The sequence below is a fragment of the Tupaia chinensis genome, unplaced genomic scaffold (assembly GCF_000334495.1).
Source record: "Tupaia chinensis unplaced genomic scaffold, TupChi_1.0 Scaffold000117_2, whole genome shotgun sequence".
Classification (NCBI taxonomy): domain Eukaryota; kingdom Metazoa; phylum Chordata; class Mammalia; order Scandentia; family Tupaiidae; genus Tupaia; species Tupaia belangeri.
In genome coordinates, this window is record NW_006159583.1 from 3,850,732 (window position 1) to 3,868,988 (window position 18,257).

At 37.1% G+C, this 18,257-nt stretch overlaps 1 protein-coding gene across 19 annotated transcripts in view; it reads right to left on the reverse strand.

Moving 5' to 3' along the window:
- EPB41L2 (erythrocyte membrane protein band 4.1 like 2) overlaps nt 1-18,257 on the reverse strand; it is a 253,789-nt gene that overhangs the window by 40,902 nt on the left and 194,630 nt on the right. For 11 of the 19 annotated variants that reach the window (XM_006144276.3, XM_006144277.3, XM_006144275.3 and 8 more), the window contains exons 9-15: nt 18,015-18,167; nt 17,387-17,484; nt 14,035-14,207; nt 11,294-11,466; nt 6,718-6,780; nt 4,714-4,860; nt 3,207-3,308 (exon numbers count right to left, since the gene is read on the reverse strand). In XM_006144276.3, coding sequence (XP_006144338.1) covers nt 3,207-3,308; nt 4,714-4,860; nt 6,718-6,780; nt 11,294-11,466; nt 14,035-14,207; nt 17,387-17,484; nt 18,015-18,167 — 909 coding nt within the window. The remainder of the gene's footprint in view (nt 1-3,206; nt 3,309-4,713; nt 4,861-6,717; nt 6,781-11,293; nt 11,467-14,034; nt 14,208-17,386; nt 17,485-18,014; nt 18,168-18,257) is intronic. The other 8 variants (XM_006144291.2, XM_027770230.1, XM_006144290.2 and 5 more) reach the window with 4 other exon arrangements.

Genomic DNA, 18,257 nt, shown 5'->3' on the forward strand with positions numbered 1-18,257 from the left:
AGGGTGGTGTCCACTCACCATTATTAATTCCAAAACAATGATGTAAACTCCCCACCTCATTGTTCTATCTCTAAAATATGCTATTCCTTGGTACACACAGCCAGGGTAATTTGGATATTGTGGTACCAGGTGTACCCATGAATCCTGGCCCAAATACACTTTTGCTTTACACACTTTATTGCAGGTTTTTCTTAGGCTGATAGTAGTTTTTTTAAAAAAAAAAGAAAGAAAAAGGGAAAAGAAAATTCAAAATAGGAAGACAAACTCATAGCTAAAACTGTGAGCAACATGAAAATCATTTGTCCTAAAATCATTAAGATAAATCAAGCCCCCACATTTCTGGTTCTTAAACAATGCTTTCAAACTGCCTGAGAGGAAAAACAGGAAAACCAGGAGGTATCCTCAGAAACTTGGAATTTCAATAGTTAAGAGTCGCCATGAAGTTTCTCCCATATCAGAAACATGTGAGAACAATTTCTAATAAGCCCCACTATTCAGAGACCTTAAGCAAAAACAAATAAATAAAAGACATTTCTGAGACCTTTAGATAGTGAGCCAAGAGGAGCGAAATGAGTAAACCCTTGTGCTATTCAGAAGAGAAAAAAGCTCTGGACTAATTCAGCTTAATTACAGTCCCAAATTATACTTTCCCTAGAGGTGGAGCGGTCCTTTCCAGTAAGAGGTGACCAATGAGTTTGAATGAGTGCTATGCATTTGATTAGTCAATAAACATACCTTCAAACTACAGCCTATATAACCTCTTTGACACTCATGAAAGAACATCTTATACAAAATGTCATTATTCTCACGGTACAGAACAGGACATACAATAGAATTATTTATGTATTAAAGACTAAATTGCTTGCTTTCAAACTTTCTGCTCTACTCTCAAAATTGTTCACAAACTGAAGCCATTTTGAAAGTACAATATTTGGTTTTTAAACAAGCAATTATTGCTGCATTTTCTTCCTATAAAATCCGTATTAAGGAATTTAGAAAATTTGGGCCAATTACATACTTATGCATAATTCTGTATTTTACATCTGAATACAGATTATAATTCAAAGATAAACAGGAAACTTTGAAAAATAAGTGGTAAAATGAAGATACAATGAAGATTGAAAAGATTTTTGGACCAGCAGATGGTGTAATCATTATGTTGCCAGACTCCCACATGGTCAACTACAGTCTGAGTCCTGGACCCAGCAGCTTAAAACTCATGCTGGGTGGGTATGCGTGTGTGCCCAAAATACTGAGAGGAGAATAAAGAAAAAGGAATTGCAGCATGGTCATTCCCCTTGGGGGTGATTTCTCACTTTCTGTCTCTGTCTCTCTGGCAAGCACATGCACCCTATAGCAAAAGTCTCTCTAAAAAAAAAAAAAAAAGAAAAAAGTTTCACGTCAAACTCATCCCACTAAACTCAACTAATATTAGTGGTAGGTAATTTGAAGGGGGGGAATTAAACAATGTGTGTATTAAGTTTCTTGGGTGAATGAATGATTGAACTGTGGTTATGATAACTTGTGTGTGTCAGATAAGTATATATTTTCCTGCAAAGAAGAGAAAAACACAGTAATTTCAAGGGCAGATAAGCCATTTGGGAGCTTTTCTAGATTTAAGTTTCATGTGACATAATTTGAATATAGCTTCTCCAACAAGGTATTTCATATCGCATATTCCTAAAACATGAGATTCCCCCAAAACAACTATTTTAAACATCGTCACTGATATTCCAAAGCTTTCTTCTGTCAAACGTCCAAGGATAGCACTTTAAATTTGATCGGATGATGTCATTTGGCTAGCTTCTGGAGGACAGATTTTTATACATATAATTTCCAAGAAGGGGATATTAAAGTCCTCACTACACACACAGAGCCTAATTGGCTTTAGATTGTATGCTAGCCATTAAAGTATATAAATATGCCTTTGGTTTCACTTTCTTCTCATTTGCAGTGTTCTGAAAATATTTAATCTCAACTAGAGCTCAAAGACCATAAGAGAACTTCCACTTACTGTGCCTCCACTCGCGCCCTATTGTGTGTTTTGGTGAATACTGTCTACTGAGTAACAAAATCGACTTTGTAAAAAGGGAACGCTTTCCTTATTTCTTATTGTTCTTCGCATTCGCCCCTCCTATAATCCATTCTCCATCCAGTGCCAGAGAGATTTCTGTCAGATATGTAAGAGCTTAAGTCCCTAAGCATAGCAGTTTCCTAATCAATCCTCTAATACAGTTCCAAACTGCTAATTATGGCCTTTGAAACTCCAACATAATATGGAGTCTGATCTTTCCTTCCTTTTGCTACCCCCTGTTCATTAAGACCTTGTTATTTTGTCTCTGGGTTCCTTAAACTAAGTTTCTGCCTTGTGGCTGCAGGATTTGCTCTTTTTTACACATGGGGAAATCTTCACGTCTCCTCCCTTGCCTTCATCAAAGTCTCAATTTCAGTGACACCTCTTGACTACAATGGTAAATCAACTTTTCCTGTCTCCTAACCCAACATTGGATCTCATCTTTTTAATATGTGCTTCTTAAGACCCTAAATTCCTTCGTTACTAACATGACTGCTGTGTATCTGCTTTATTAGACTGCAAGGGTCTTCAGATCCAGGTAAAAAGAGACTAATCAGCTGGCTAAGCAAAATCAGTAGAAAACGAGTAAGAATATAAAAGGAACAGAAAGCTAACTTAAGGATAGATATTTCACATATGTGGGAGCACAGAGAGACGTCTGCATGACTGATACAGTACACCAAATCTTTTGTGTCATTAGTCTTAACAATGAAATTCAAAAGGTTTCTCTGAGTGATTAGTAAAGAGTGTCCTTAGGCACATGTAATTTGTTACTTTTATACCACCATAGCATGCATTAAGTGTTCCATAAACAATGCAGTTTTACATTAAATTACAGTTTCCCAACTGTCAGCCACATACATCAAATTGGAGATCACATAGCTCCTAAATCAGTCGGTATTTCTGCTCTTTCAAATTTCAAATTTGCAAGTCAAGTCCTCCTGTGATATGGTGTGTCTTACCCAGTGATTTTATGCTTCTGTATGTGGAGATTTAACTTTTAAATGCTCAAACATTATTTTAGAAATTCGAGGTTGATACGTAAGAAAAAAGGAATATTTTATGGCTGTAGGCAGAAATAAAAGGAAAGGGGGAACAAGCAAGAGAAGATCCAAGGATGCAAGGTGAACACCTTGTCCTCCTGCTGAGCTTTCTCTTCAACTGTCCGTGTTGCTGCCATCAGGTACTTCTCCTTCATGGATAAAATATCCTTGAAAAGATGGTCTCCTTTTCTCTATTGTTTTAAACAACACACATAATCAACAAATAAGACACATAAATTACATGTGTAACAACACAAACGTATAACAACCGCGTGGGTCAGTGGAACAAACCAAATGAAGCAACACATAATGGAAGACCACCCTTAGCATGCTATCAGACGCTGCTTCAACACAACATTACAGAGAAGATGGCTAAAACTGACATTATCTGCAGAAAATCAGAAAATAAGAACGTGTGGCGTATCCAACTTCATAAGGTTCGACCCTGCATGGTGTTTTAAATTTCCATTTTTTCAGAAGTTTTGCTTTTCAGTTGAGCGATTATTTTTGCTCATTTGTTTTAAACATTTTCCTTTTGCTGTTATGAACTTAGAAATGTAACACAACTAACAGCTTTGCTTTTTACCGAAAAATGAATGACAACAGCACTGGGATATTTAAATTAGCTGTCTATAATCTGGCAACATTCAAGCCAGACTAAATACTGAAAGAGGAAAGATGATATTGAAGAGTAGTTTCTCATACGATTTTTTCAAACTGCAGATTAAGTATGGAGCACGCTCACTGTCTCCTTAAGTAGGGTAAATGAGCCTGTGGAAGTTCTTGGTCAGTAACAGAAGGAATCTGGGAGCACCAGAGAAGAACAGATAGAGAAGCGAAAAAGTGGAGAATCATTTTGAGAATATATTCTAAAGGAAATACTTGTATTAGCAGTGGTAGAAATAAACAGAATATGGAGAGCTGATACAGTGAAAAATATTTTTAAAACACTGTTCTACATTTCATTACTTGGAAGTTTTCATATTAAATACTTGCATAATACATAAGATTTTGAAAGTCTCATCCATCTTCAAAGGTAAATTTAACTCATTATCCTCACAGTAATTACTTTCAGCATTCTAAATATGATCTATATTCCTTTACTTAATCATTATGTAAACTTCCCTATTTCAGAATTCAGCAACTTAAAACCTTATTAAATACTACATATGTTAGTTTCTAAGTTGTCCTACATAACAATTCTTTATTACTAATTTACTTGAGTAAAATAGAGAAAATATACCGAAAATTTCAAAAGTATGAAGAGTTTTCAAAGAAGTTCATGGAAACCACACTTCACAGAAAAACTACGCATGGGCTTCATTTTTTTTTAGACCAATATAAACACATGCTTGAATTCCATTTTTCCACAAACTTTTTGAAACACTCTCATAGTGTGATACTCAGAAATTTACCTAAGAATTAAGCCAGTAAGTATTACATTGTTAATAAATATTTAGTATTTAAAAACTGTTAGCATTATATAAAAAATTAAACAGGAACAATATATAGCTTCTGGAATCAACAGCTAGAAAAACAACCTGCATTTTACTGAACAGCTGGAGACATACAGCCAACAAACAGCCAGTGACATACCCCTTGTGTCTGTAGAGACAGAGGTGTGATACGTCGTTTTTCCCATTCATTAGGGCGCGGCTCAGGTGTGGATTCCATAAAATTGCGCTTGAGTTCACTAATGCTAGCCTGATGTTTCAGTATTTCCTCCTGGGCCTTATCCAGGTCCTAGCAATGTGTAACGCAACAACGGGGAGAAAAATCCAAAAGGAAAAGAAAAAAAAAGAAAAAAAAAAACCCAGTAGGACAAAAATAAAAAATAAGACCAAAAAATAAGACAAAGCAAACTTACGATTAAAAAAAATAGTAAAGCAAGAAAAATGCCAAGTCTCAAAAGCCATATCACCTATGAATAACTTTAATGAGTATATCAACTATGAATAACTTGAACAAGTTCATCAAAATTTGAAAATAAATTCCATCTGTAATGTTTCATGAATATATTTTAAACAATTCTCATTGTTTCTATTTAGAAATTTTAAAGAAATAATCATACACATGGTAAGAAGGAAAGAAGCCAATGAACTAATGATGAAAATAGTAGAACTCTTCTAATACTTGGATTTGAATGCAGCCTATGGCTTTGTTCACATAAATTTGACTTTCTCATCAGGGCTACTACTAAACTGTATTAAAGCTGACTTTTTTTTTTTTTTTTTTCAGAAAAGTCTAGTTGTGATAAATCCTTAAGAAACAAAAATAACTGCTTCTAGAGGCTGCTTCTGTTTGGCCTCTCTATAAAATAAATGAACCATATACTGGTCTACTGTACTTGTCAAGCACAAAACTGGGACCCAAGTCACCCATATATCAAATGGTCCTTACACAAGGATGCAAGAAAACTACCAGGTCAAGTTTTACTGGAGTAGACCCTATTAAATGGTATTTGTGGGATTTTTTTTAAAAAAAGACTGGTTCTAATAAATAGCATATGTAAAAGTTAATTAATGTTCAGGAAGTGGTTGTGAGTAAATTTTAAACATCTTCTTACATTTCAAAAATCATGGGGCCACCTATGGATTACAGCTTTCATCCCACTCCCAAAGGAACAGGTCATGCATCTGATAAAATTAGATACTCCATATTCATGCACAAGCATAGTAGCTCTGCTATGAGCTTCTATAGCCATCTGCAAAAACTCAAGAAAATCTAAAAATCTTTGCATGGCATGGAAACACGACTGTGGCTTGAGATCAGGCACATTTCTTGCATTTGTTCAAAGCACTGTTATTTATTACACTTCACAGCATTTTAGTAAGTTAAGGAAAAACACATTTCCAACAGTTACCAAAGCTGCCAAAAGCAATCAGATTAGTCAGATTACTGAGAGGCAGTTCTCCATTCAATACATTGGCATGTGCTCCCCTATAATGAGGAAGAAAATGTTCTCCTGTGACACAGGAAACTTATTTTACATTCCTAACAAGGTGGCTAGACTTTTCTTTTTCTCGCTCTCTCTCTTCCCTTTTTGCTGGTTCTTTCTTTCTAATCAAAGGGATTCCATTAATTAGCTAATAATTAGCATACTCTCAAACAGAATACTTGAAGTGGACCACATTCCTAACATGGATTTTAAATCCCTTACCTCCAACCCCCAAAAGGCATAGATGAAGAGTCAAATAATTTAATGTCAGATCAACAAGCATCTACTTGGACGAATTTATATATATTAAGGATAGGATCATGTTATTTTGGACTCCATGCTCTGAAGATGCCCATTAGGAGTAAGTAGGTTTATTTGTATCGTGGAGCAACTTCAAGATGAACAGATTAAAACTTTATTCATGTGACTAAACAAAATTTTTTGTTTCCCAGTTGTCACTGTGAGAACTTCTCGTGGATCTATTCCTACCTAAGCCACTTTACAAAACAAAGTTGACTGAGAACATGCACACCGAGTGGAAGTTTCCCCATGCGTTCCATGCACGTGCCTCAAGAACACTGCCAGCCAGCCTGTGCGTGACCTCCCGTCCACAGCAGCCTGGCAGCCAATAGGACAGAGTTGTTTTCTTAGAGTATACAAACCTCCAACATTAAATTGCTATGTCTGACATATATATTATCCCCTTCTACTCTCAAGGAATTTTTCTGTGAAATTAAATCACACACAGGGAGGGAAGGCAAATAAACAGAAGTGTGTCAATCAGCAAGCACCATCAATGACTCAGAGTTTGATAGTCTATTAAAATAACAGAGGAATAAACATCTTAAAAATTTAAAGTCACAACAAACAAAACTCTGAAAGTGCATCCCTCCCTCTCAACAAGCAATAATAATGACAGGCAGCAGCCACAAGATTTTTAACTTTAGGAAGAAACCAGCCACCTTCTCCGACTGTGTGTCCTCTTCATCCATCTTCTCCTGAAAAGTCACACAGCAAACGGCCAGGAAGAAGGGGAGCATTGGTGAAAACTCTACCATCAGGCAAAGTAGCTGTTTTTGAACTTAAATGGTAAGCATTACCAACCTTTATTGTTTGGCCCTCAGAAGATGCAGCATATTAAGCCCCTTTGGTCTTTCTTCACCTACAGTGTCGTACAAATGATGAAAAGAATCCTTTGCAAAGGTGGAATGGAGAATGGAAGCTTCACTGGTTCTCAGTCCCTAGATTACACTCTTCTTTTGAATATTTTTAAACTCAGGAATAAATACATGAGAGTGCAAAAATGGCAACCTAGTCTAATTTGAAATGTCCAAGTCAATTTGTGATGGGACAAGGTATGATGATGTCAGATTGGTCTTTACCCTTTATGCTAAGAACAAACGTTCACCCTACTATTCAGGTTTTTAATGATGTCTTTCCTTGGGGGCAAAGTTGACTTATTTTGCTACTTTTACATTAAAATGGTGGACTTTTAAATATTTTTTAGAATATAGAGCAGCTCTGCTTTCAAAAAAGTTGTTTAAAAAGCCTTTCATAGTTGTCCATTTCTCAATATACAAAGACTTGAAAGAATGAGTTTAGAAGTTTAAAACTAACATAGATACTGAATGCATTCAGACTCCAGGAAAAGAATGGCGAGGAAAAAAAAAATAGTGATTTGGATATCAAAGGAAAATAGTTTAATCTTGACATGTTAGTTCATATCATATATTCTTTCTTTATTGGGGTAGTGTCAAATCTGAGAATACAAAATGCTTAATTTTTATTTTTAACCTTTTACAGCATTCTTGAGAGTAAGAAGGGATCTCAAGAGTCTTTTTATCAGAAGGGGAAAATGAGACATAGCTATTCATTAATCTGTAAAGAATCACTTTCCAATTCCTTAGCTAACAATTTCTAAAATGTTGATCATTGGTGCTCTTCAGGTAAATCTGACAAACTGTGGTTTTTCCCACAATTCACACTCATTGCAATATCCTCCCATTTTTCTTTAGGTTTGTCCTTAACTTTGTGATTAACTTTATGTATTGATAGTATTCATAGGATATGAGACACTGAATCACCAGATCACATTTAGCAATCATATTCAGCAAAATATTCAAAAATATACTGCACATGTTAACACTGACTTCATTGGGCAGAGGTAGTTAAAAATAACATCATCTTACATAAGAGAAAAAAAAAAAAAAATCTTCCAACCAGACACCTAATTTCAAATAAAAGAACACTAAGAGCTTCAACCTTAGTGTTTTATGTCTACATTTTCAAAAACCTATGTCTTATTTATCACACCCATTTGTTGAAGATAACAGGATAGTATCTTCCTTAGAAAATACCTGACAATGACTATTTTATATAACTACACGATTTAGGGCTGCGGGAAAAAACTAGCTAAAATTCATCTGGTCTCGTGTGTTGTAACAGTAGACAAGGAGCTTCTCAGAGGTACAATCATAAAGAGGAAAGGTTATAGATATAGCCTCCAAAATGCAAGAACAAGCTTTTATTTCTAACAAGAGAAATAAGATACTAAGGAGTTCTACCGGCACACAGCAGTTAGGAATGTCCACGGCGTCCTAAGTGCTATACTAAAACAAAAAGTTTCCACCCTAAAGGAACAGCGTTAACATTTGTCTGCCAAATGGAGAGGCCCAGTGCAGATCAGTAAGGGCAATACGGATTCCTCTCTTCCCCTACTCTCTGTAAGAAATCTAGTATAATTGAGATATTTATAAAATAATCCTTTAACTTTATCCTCAACTTAGAATGTGTGGACCTGGTCAATGGATATCAACGGAGGAGGAATGTTTACACTTATTTCTCATGCACTATGTGTGTGTGGGAAAATACGCTGACAATACTATTTTGAAGTAATCAGTGGTGAAATGTGTGCACACGTTTACACTCTACATTACGGGGTGTCGGATGAAGTACAGTTTTGTTGGCTCCACATACTCAAACTTATGTAGGAGTGCCAGCAACTGATTCCTCTTCCTCGGTTTTGTCATTGCAGTCACAGTCATAAGAAACATGAAAAGTGGTGGCTTTAGCCTCCAGATAGCAGAGGCAGAGAGCCAGAGGAAGGGAAAAGGTCAGAGAAAAAGGAACTGACTGAGAAGCAGAGAGAAGCAGCCCGAAAATGAGGATAAGGGAAGGAATGAATGAAGGTGAGGTGATAGGGACATAGTGCTGAACATCAGGGGGCAGGAAGGAGACCCAGACTTTGGGGAGGCTGGGGAAAGCAAGATAGCCATCCTCATCCAGAAGAGAGGGGAAGCCAGAGGGAAAACATTTATAGAAACTGAAGGAGAAGTGGCTGCACTCGGAATCATAGTCAGCTGCTTTAGGAGTCCTCTCACAGATAAGAGGACCGTCAGGCTGAGCAGGGGCTACAGCAGGATCCGAGGCAGAATCCAGAGTGGTGACTTCAGGGTCCCCCTGCTCTGAGGTTTCAGCTGTGGAAAGGAGCTCTAAGCTGTCTAGTGTAATCTGGTCAGCCTCCCCAAAGGGGTCTTCCTCTGAAATGTCTGAAAGCAAGTCTATCTCAGGGACTGGCAATAGGTTTGAGGCAAAAGATGAAGCACAGTACGTGAGTGGCGACGATGGACACATGGGAACAGTCTATTCTCAAGAGCAAACCCATGGAATGTGAAATTACAGTCAAAGGAAAAACAAACGCAAGAAAGAAAAAGGAGAAAAGAAGAAATGGGTAGTTAGTAACTTTTACTCGGAAGTAGGAATTGTATTAATACAGTGAACTAGAAAATGAATTAAACAACTCGTTTTTAAAGAGGAAAAATCAGACTACTTTGACCACATGACAATTATAGGGATTGACTGATTTGATTATTATTTTCAAACTGGTTGCGAGTAGATCCTCAACGAAACTCAAATACCATTAACTTTTAAACCTGACTGCTGAAAGATACTCAAAGCAGCAGCAGAAAAGTCAGCATTCCCATTCCAGTCATTTGCTAAAGATTAGCAGGATTTTCTTTGGAATTTTAAGGCAAGACATATTTTTCTTCAAAAACTAATGAGATATGTTAACTAGGCAAAATGGAATAGAGACTTTCTGAAATGCTAGGCTCTCCTGTTTCAGATATAAGTAGTCACTCCCCGAGGTGACTGCTAAACGTAATTATAAAAGTGATTCTGACAATAATGGAACAGTTAAAGGATACCTTGTTGGACACAACTTTTGTTATTTTTAATAATCTTCAACCGAATCATTTTTCAATATAACAGTCCCATATCTTTGAACAATGGAATGCAAGTTATTTGATGTCACTTGCTTTATAAAGCACCTGCCCTTGTGGCATAAGACAGGGCCCATGTGGTCCCTGGGACTCCTCCATGCTGAGTGTTAGAAGCCATCAGTGCAGGAATTCGAGGCCTTGGCAGTTACCTCATCTTGCAGTGTCTTTATACATTCATGTTACACGGCTTTAAAATTTTCAGGGTTAAAATTTAGAAAACATTGTAAACCAACAGGATGATTTCATTCTTTTTGTGCTTACTTAAATGTTGTATGTAAAAAGGTATGTTATGAAGATACAGAAAAGAGATCTGAAGAACTCTAAGGTTCTTCAAGTCAATACAGATGTGACTTTACTGCCCAAGGTAATGAAAGTCAACAGTGACAAATCTGAGAACATAGTACAGGTTATTTCTTCACTCGCTGGAATGCAAATACACACTAAAGCCAAAAGAACCACATCTTCCTCTTACTAGCTATTCACAGAACAATTACCTTATGCTTAAAAGTTTTTTCATCAGTTAGAGATTATCAATAAAAAAGTAAAATTTTTCATAAAGACTACTTTTGTTCATGTCCCAAGGGTCAAGTCAACATAATTAAAATGATCAAGACACAGACTACTCTTTCAAATTCACTTATAACAAATCAAATTTAAGTTTCAAATTATAACTTTTATAATGTAAAGGTTTAATTAGATGACTAAGAGTCCAAAAGGCTAGTAATTTACTTATGTTAATGTAATTTACATTAAAATATTTTTCACTTCGAACAGCAATCAGAAAAACATTAGAAACCATAGTCCAAATCATCAAGAACCTATGAAAATTGGAAAATTCATCCACGGACAACATACCATGACTTATGTTAAATAACTGATGTTTGAAATAGGAAAAGCAACAGATAGCCTTTAGTCCATGGACACACTTAAAACCACATATTGTACTCATTTTCCATACCTTTCCTTCAATGAGTTGCAAATGTGGGGCTTTAGTTGGGCTTCTGACTTCCCTCCTGCCATCTCCGTCCTGTACAATGGCTGTGCTGACAGCTCCAGGGCCATATGCGGAAACCTCTCCTGCAGCGCCAGCAAAAGCCTTCATAAGACTTGGGTCCACAACACCAATTGGAGCTAGTGAAGAATAATAATTTGGGATTACTTTTAGGACATATGAATGGTAAGACTTCATGGAGTTTCTTCCACAAACAAAGAGGCAGCAAATAAACAATTCATAGGACATTGTTTGAATTCTGAAGATACCAACATATATAATAAACTCATTTTTATACATTTACCAAACTCTAGTATTCTGAATTGTAACCTAGTGAACCATGGTCTCAAATCAGATTTTTGAAGGATATACTTTAATTATGGAACTGGCCAGTAGGAGGAGCTCTAAGTCCAGCTGACATGCCAGAGTCAGGGTAAAACATCAGAAGAGGACAGAAGCAGCTTTTTCATTCTCTAGGGTGTCTCTCTGATCTTACCTAAATTTATTTCTGAAACTAGTCATTGTAACAAATAATATTTCATTATTAAAACAACATGCTTCATTAAGTTTTTAAAAATTTATCCATAATAGAATCTTTCATTTTTGAATACTAAAAGACTAAACAGTAAAGGTAGATTCTAGGGATTTAACTTCCATATTTAAGTATCTTTCATTTTGTCTAACCCTTCTCTTGAATGCCTCAGCCTGACCTACAGCAAATCTAACACATAGAGAACCTCCTTCCCTATAGTAAACTGGATTCCTGTGTTCTCTTCATCTCACCTACAGACAGGCAGTGTGTGTGTGTGTGTGTATATATATATATCTATATATATATATATATGTGTGTGTGTGTGTATGTATGTATCCAAACACACACACACACACACACACAAACGGTGTTGTCATACTGGAGATCAGCCTGAGACAACCTCAATCCTCAAAACAAAAAATATTCTTCATCTGTAGCTCCTTCCCAAACAGTAGAAATACCCTGAGGTCACTGAGGTCATTTCACCTGTATAAAAAGAGCTTTAGTGACACCATGTGGCTTGTTCTGGTTCCACGGCCCCAGGAAAGCCCAGAAAACACTTAAGCTACAAGCTCAAGTATTGAGTCTATGGTGCCAAATGACTAACTGGCCTCCCACCACCAGAGATAAAACCGTCATCACTCTCACCAGGCCTACTAACTAGATGGCCCTGTTCACTCTCTCATAGTCCTTAATAGCCATGTTCTCCACCAGGACCTTCACCCAAGCCTACCTCTCCCATCACTTACCAAGCTCTGATTCGCTTGCCTTCTTTCTGTTTCTGGAATGTATTAAGCTCTCCCTCACCTTAGAACCTTTGGTCCTGCTGCTTTTGCTACCTGGAATCCTTGGTCACCTCCTCCTTTTTTCATGGCTGGCTCTTCCTAACACTTCACACATGAGCTGTACTGGTTCTTCCAGACAGGCCTGCCTTCCCCATGAGCTTATCTAAGTAGTGTCCTGCTTATCACACTTGCCACTGTCAAAATATTACTGGCTCCTCTGGTTCCAAATGCATCTTAGTTGTTAGTCCTGTTAATGATGAACTTTTCTTTGGGTTTGATTTTCTAATCTCAGAGGGGTCTCACTGTTCAAAATACCTGTTCTAAACTGATCTTCATTTTACAATTTGATATTTAAATATTACATTGCTTTTTACTTTCTCTGCTAGAGAATTTAATTTGCCAAACTTTAAAATGGGGATTATTTATCTTTCTAGCCTAACTTTCAAAAAGTAAACAGGAAAACTACAACACATGACAACAACAACAAAAAAATATTAATGGGAAGTGGTGGAGAAAATAAAGCTCAGTACCAGGTTACAGCCTAGCTTTGCTTTGGGGGAAAAAAAAAAATCTAACCAAAGAGTTCGCTGGCTGTCTGGTCATGTATCGGCATGAAAAGCCTCCTATTTTTCACAATAACACAATAATCCTTTTGATGACTTGCCCATCTGATGAATTACAGTGTCCAAACAAAAAGAGAAAAATAATGGAATACTGTGGCATGTTTGTTGCTTTTACTTGTAAAAAAAAATCATTGTTTTCAGATACAGACTTCTATAACCCTCTGGACTCACTGCCCATACAAAATGGTGGGTTTCCTTGAACATAATTTATATACCTCAGGGAAAATGCACTGGTTTACTGCTCTTTTTAAACTTTAAGATCTGCAATATAAGAGTTAAAGAGCCTCACAGTCTAAAATAAAGGCTGAAAACAGACAGTGTTCCAGTGAGAGCAGTGATTTCTCTCAGGACATTAAATAGCAGTGTTTGCATTTATTCGGCACTTGTAAAAATTGTCTGTGGCAAGGGGCAAAGCTTGTGAAATATTTACATGGGTTGGCACATTTTTCAGATTTACTTGGAAAAGTACTCAGGTCGTGATGAGCTAAAAGATACTCTGACAGCTACAGTGCACTGATAATTCACTGGATTTAAATCGCAACATTTGGAAGTGTTGACATTTGTCTGAAGCACAATTCATGATCTCCTAGCATATTTCTGGGTGGATTCATAAAACTGTATGAAAGCTTGTCCAGAATCAAGATTTAATAACTATATATACACCAAAATCCCCACCAACAAATCCTGAGGGATATCTGATGTGTCCACCTTCCTGTTTTCTGGCCTCACTGGATTACAGAAAGAAAAATGGAATTAAAAGTTAATTACCTCCATCTAGACTCCTGGAGACCCGTTTACTAGAAGTGCGGTCAAAGTGTGGAGCTGGCCTGTCTATGAGGGTGCTTGCCTGGCGGGTCTGTGCTTGGGTACGGCCGCTGTAGCGGAATTTGGACCCCAGGGTCAGGAACTTGGCCTTTGGTGGCTGCTCTGGAGACACGAGCCTATGGGGGGTGGGGGGAGAAGCAAAATAAGACATTTTTTCCAATTACAAACTATATTTTAATCTTTCATGTTAAGTATGATTACTCAAAAATAATGCTACTTGACTTTCTACTAAAGAGTATTATTTATAAACCCACCTACATACATAGCTTTATGATGGTAATGGGTAAATCCAAATTCATGTTTTTCTTAACCTGAGCAGAAAAGCAGCTGTTCTCTGTGTGTATCTGAGGTTATTTATTTGTGTTAGCTTAAACCACTTATGTAAACACATTATGTCTGAATTCTTGCTCCTAGCTACAAGAGCCTAATGGCAATCCATTACTGTTAGTAATTCTTAATATTTATGTCTATTTCTTCTGGGAAATAAAAGTAACTCAGGAAGCTATTCCATCAGTGATTCTTTCCCATGAAAAACACAACACATAGTGGATCTTTTCAGATGACTAGCATCGTTTCTTGCCTGCATTATTTTACTGCTCAAAACTTTAGATTCATAATAAATGAAGTTAGACTTACATAAAATCATATTTTTAGTAAGTAAGCTAATATTCTTTAGAATACAACTGGAATTGTGTTACTTTGTTGGATCAATGATTGGAAAAATAGCTTAACAAGAAGATAATCTCAGAGCTCTTGTAGAATTTATTAAAAGACTAGTTAACAATCAAGAATATGAAGAATTCCACCCAAAATTTTCTCATCATTTTCCAAGGAAGAGTGACTTCTTAAAAAGTTCTTTTTCTTGTCAACTATTTCAGGAGCTTTGGCACAGTTTTGTTTGTTTGTTTGTTTTTTGTTTTTGTTTTTTTTTACAGTTCTCCTTCTGCCTAAAAAGCAATAAGAAGGTGAATCTAGCTGTAATAAAAATCCATTTCTCCACAGAGAGCTTTATGGGAACCTGTGACACTAGTTAAATGTATAAATAACTTTAGTACTTGATCTGTGAGGTTTTTAAAAATGTTCTCTTATTCTCCATAAATAAACATTAATGATATTTGACTTATAATCATTTGATTAATAATGGCAGAGTTGGCACCTGTGAGAGAAAACAGCAACCAGGCACCTGAGCAGAGATGGGGCCGCAGCTCTCTGACCACAGGGCCTACATTTTGCATCATCCTCATTCTTCTATTCCAACAGGAGCTTCTGAGATGTGTTAGCCCAGCAGTCTCAGGTACCATGGGCTCCTCTGAAAGTAGACCAATTTGGTCCTGCAAACTTCTGAGATAACGGCACTAGCTTCCCTGGCTGGGGTGAGAAATAAGCAAGATCCAACAATATAACACAATCCACTCTCTAACGACAATAAATGGTAATGAATGTTAGCACCTATCATTTCTAACAGGATCGCTGCCCTTATCTGTCAGAGAACCCGCTGTCTGCCCAGCCTCAGTCTGTGTCATAAATGTTATCTGCTAGCTTTATATGAGGCAGACTCACATTGTCTTGAGGAGAAATTCGTTACAGCTCCCAAGGGAAATTATAAACTTCTCAAAACTATATCTAGTCAGGGTATCTAAGTCAGATGGATTCAAGTATATTTTATGAGTTATATTTCTCTTTTAAAATGATGCGCACATTAAAGAAATCCTGAAAAATAGATATCTGTCAATTTAACTTCAAGGAGGAATTATTTGTATCAGCTGATAATTTACTTTAAAGGTAACACAATTGGTACAAAACTAAGAATAACAATGGTAGTGCTGAGAGAGGTGATGATAAGCATCATTATATACCAGAAATGGCTGTTTATTTCACATGTAGTTCATTGAATTTTCAAAACAATACTATAGATATTATTTGAGTCATCATAAAAGTCATGATGAATTTTTGCATAGAAAAATACGTCATGATTTTTCCGACAACCCAGTAGTATGCACATGCTGAAAGGGAAGCACAGGAAGGTTGCGTACCTCACCCCCCATCCCAGCTAGTATGTGGCAGAACAGCATCACACCCTAGTTCTAGAGAAAACAATCGATAATGAAGGGTGCAGATACACAGCTATACAGACTGCAGCGATGGGACACTAAGGAAAGGTGGAAGACAAAGATCAACAAAATGATCCTGTAAGATATATACTCTTTGCTGAGAAGTATGAAAGGAGACAGGGCACACGCTAAAGGTAATCAAAAAAGATCTTTTGGGGTTTTATGGTCCTTAAAGAAACAAAGAAATCAAAGGCACTCACTGTAAGCAATGTACAAGCAAGATCCTATGTGAGGCATGAAATGAGGGATCCAAGCAGAGAATAAGCATTGGGTCATCAGGAAAGTCATGACACATTTTTGCAGAGAAAAACATAGAAAAATATGTCATGACTTTCCCAATGACCTAATATATCTTAAGATGAGAAAGGAGGGCAAGAATAAATGTGGAAAAGAGTGTAGTGATGGCTTACATAATAAATGCAGAAGAGATAAAAGAGAAAACAAATGAAACTTCTCTAAGATCAGAGAACTGCAGAATGGAGGGCACCTGTCAAAGGAGGTGGGATACCTAGGAACTCAAGATCACAAATATTTGTAATGGCACAGGAAGTAAAAAGATCAAATGCCTAGAAGCACTGACAACCTGGCTGATGCTGGAAATTATTTACCTGTAGTAGCGCTAATTCACAGAGTTGTGCTATTTTGTTCCAATAAAAATAACTGCATGTATCCTGATAGCTGTGCTACTGAAGGTAGCACCTGATAGCACAGGCAGAGTGAAGAGGTCGGCATTAATGCAGGCCCAGCAGACTGGGTAGGTTGATGTTCAAAGAGGTGAGGGATGTGGAGGTGTCAGAACACTCCTGATGAAGCAGCCAAAGTGACAGTCCACAAGGTTCCCACTAGTTTGAGAAGGAAATTAAGCTAGGAGGGAGATGAGAAGACTATCTGAAGAAAACCCGTAGTGAGATGGTAGAAGGAAGAATGACGGCAGGCTTGGTCAGTATGGTGGTGGTGAAGGAGCCAGAAAATGGAGTTCTGGACCACTGCAGATCAGTACCGAGTGATTACAAGGAGGGCATCAGGCAATAGAAACAGTGGCCTGCAGACTAAGGAGATGTGGAATGAAGGAGAACAAAGAAGCCTTGAGGTGGGAGATTGATGCATCTGCCCCATTATCCACTGCCACTTCCTAACCCTGAGATGGTGCCAAGTGCGATACCAAGCTGTTTCCTTTAAATTACCTGTAGAAAGTATGATGCTCCACGCACACTTTCCATAGCCTTTTTGCAGCCCGATGGTTTGGCAGTTTGAACCCAATGGTGCTCTCAAACTGTTCCAACTGAAACAAATCCATAAAACAAATCAGTGTACTTCCTTAAGAGCTCACTAATGGCTGCTGAAACACATGGATTCAGATATTTCTACAAGAAATAATTCTTCTTGAAAAAAGGGTAAATATAATATTCAAGCATACAAAAGTCAATTTTTCATAGACTACAATACTATCTTCTTTGAAAAGCTAGTATCAGCTGTAACCTAAACCAACTATTTAACGTCCAACATTTATTTAATGTCTACTAACATCCATTTTATCACCATCCTATTGATCTCTGCCATTCAATTATTCAGCAAGAAAACATGAGCCTCCGTTATGTGTCAGGTATTCATGACTTCTTCCTGAGAAAGGTGTGGTTATTAATTTTTAGCAATAGCTACACATGCACACACACAGTAAGTTTATTAAGAATCAAGAATAAAAATAGTTTATTTTCTAAAAATTTTAATAAAAAGAATTCATTTGGCTAGTGCCTACAAAAGAGAACATTGACAGCTCATTAGTTAAATGAAGGGCTACATGACATTGCTTACCTCTGCAGGCCTGACTTTAATGTAGAAGTTACTGCGCTTATAGGAAATTTTCAAGATTTTAGGCCAAGCAAAACGGTTGATTCTCAGTCTGTCTTTGTAAATGAGGAGCCCATTAGCACACACGCCAAGCTTGATGTCCACACCTTCCGAGTCCTGCCAAGCACAAGCCATTTGACCTGTTAGAGCTGTGAAACTTACATAGATCAGGAAGTCGATTAGCTCCCTCAAACCATGACCAGGAAT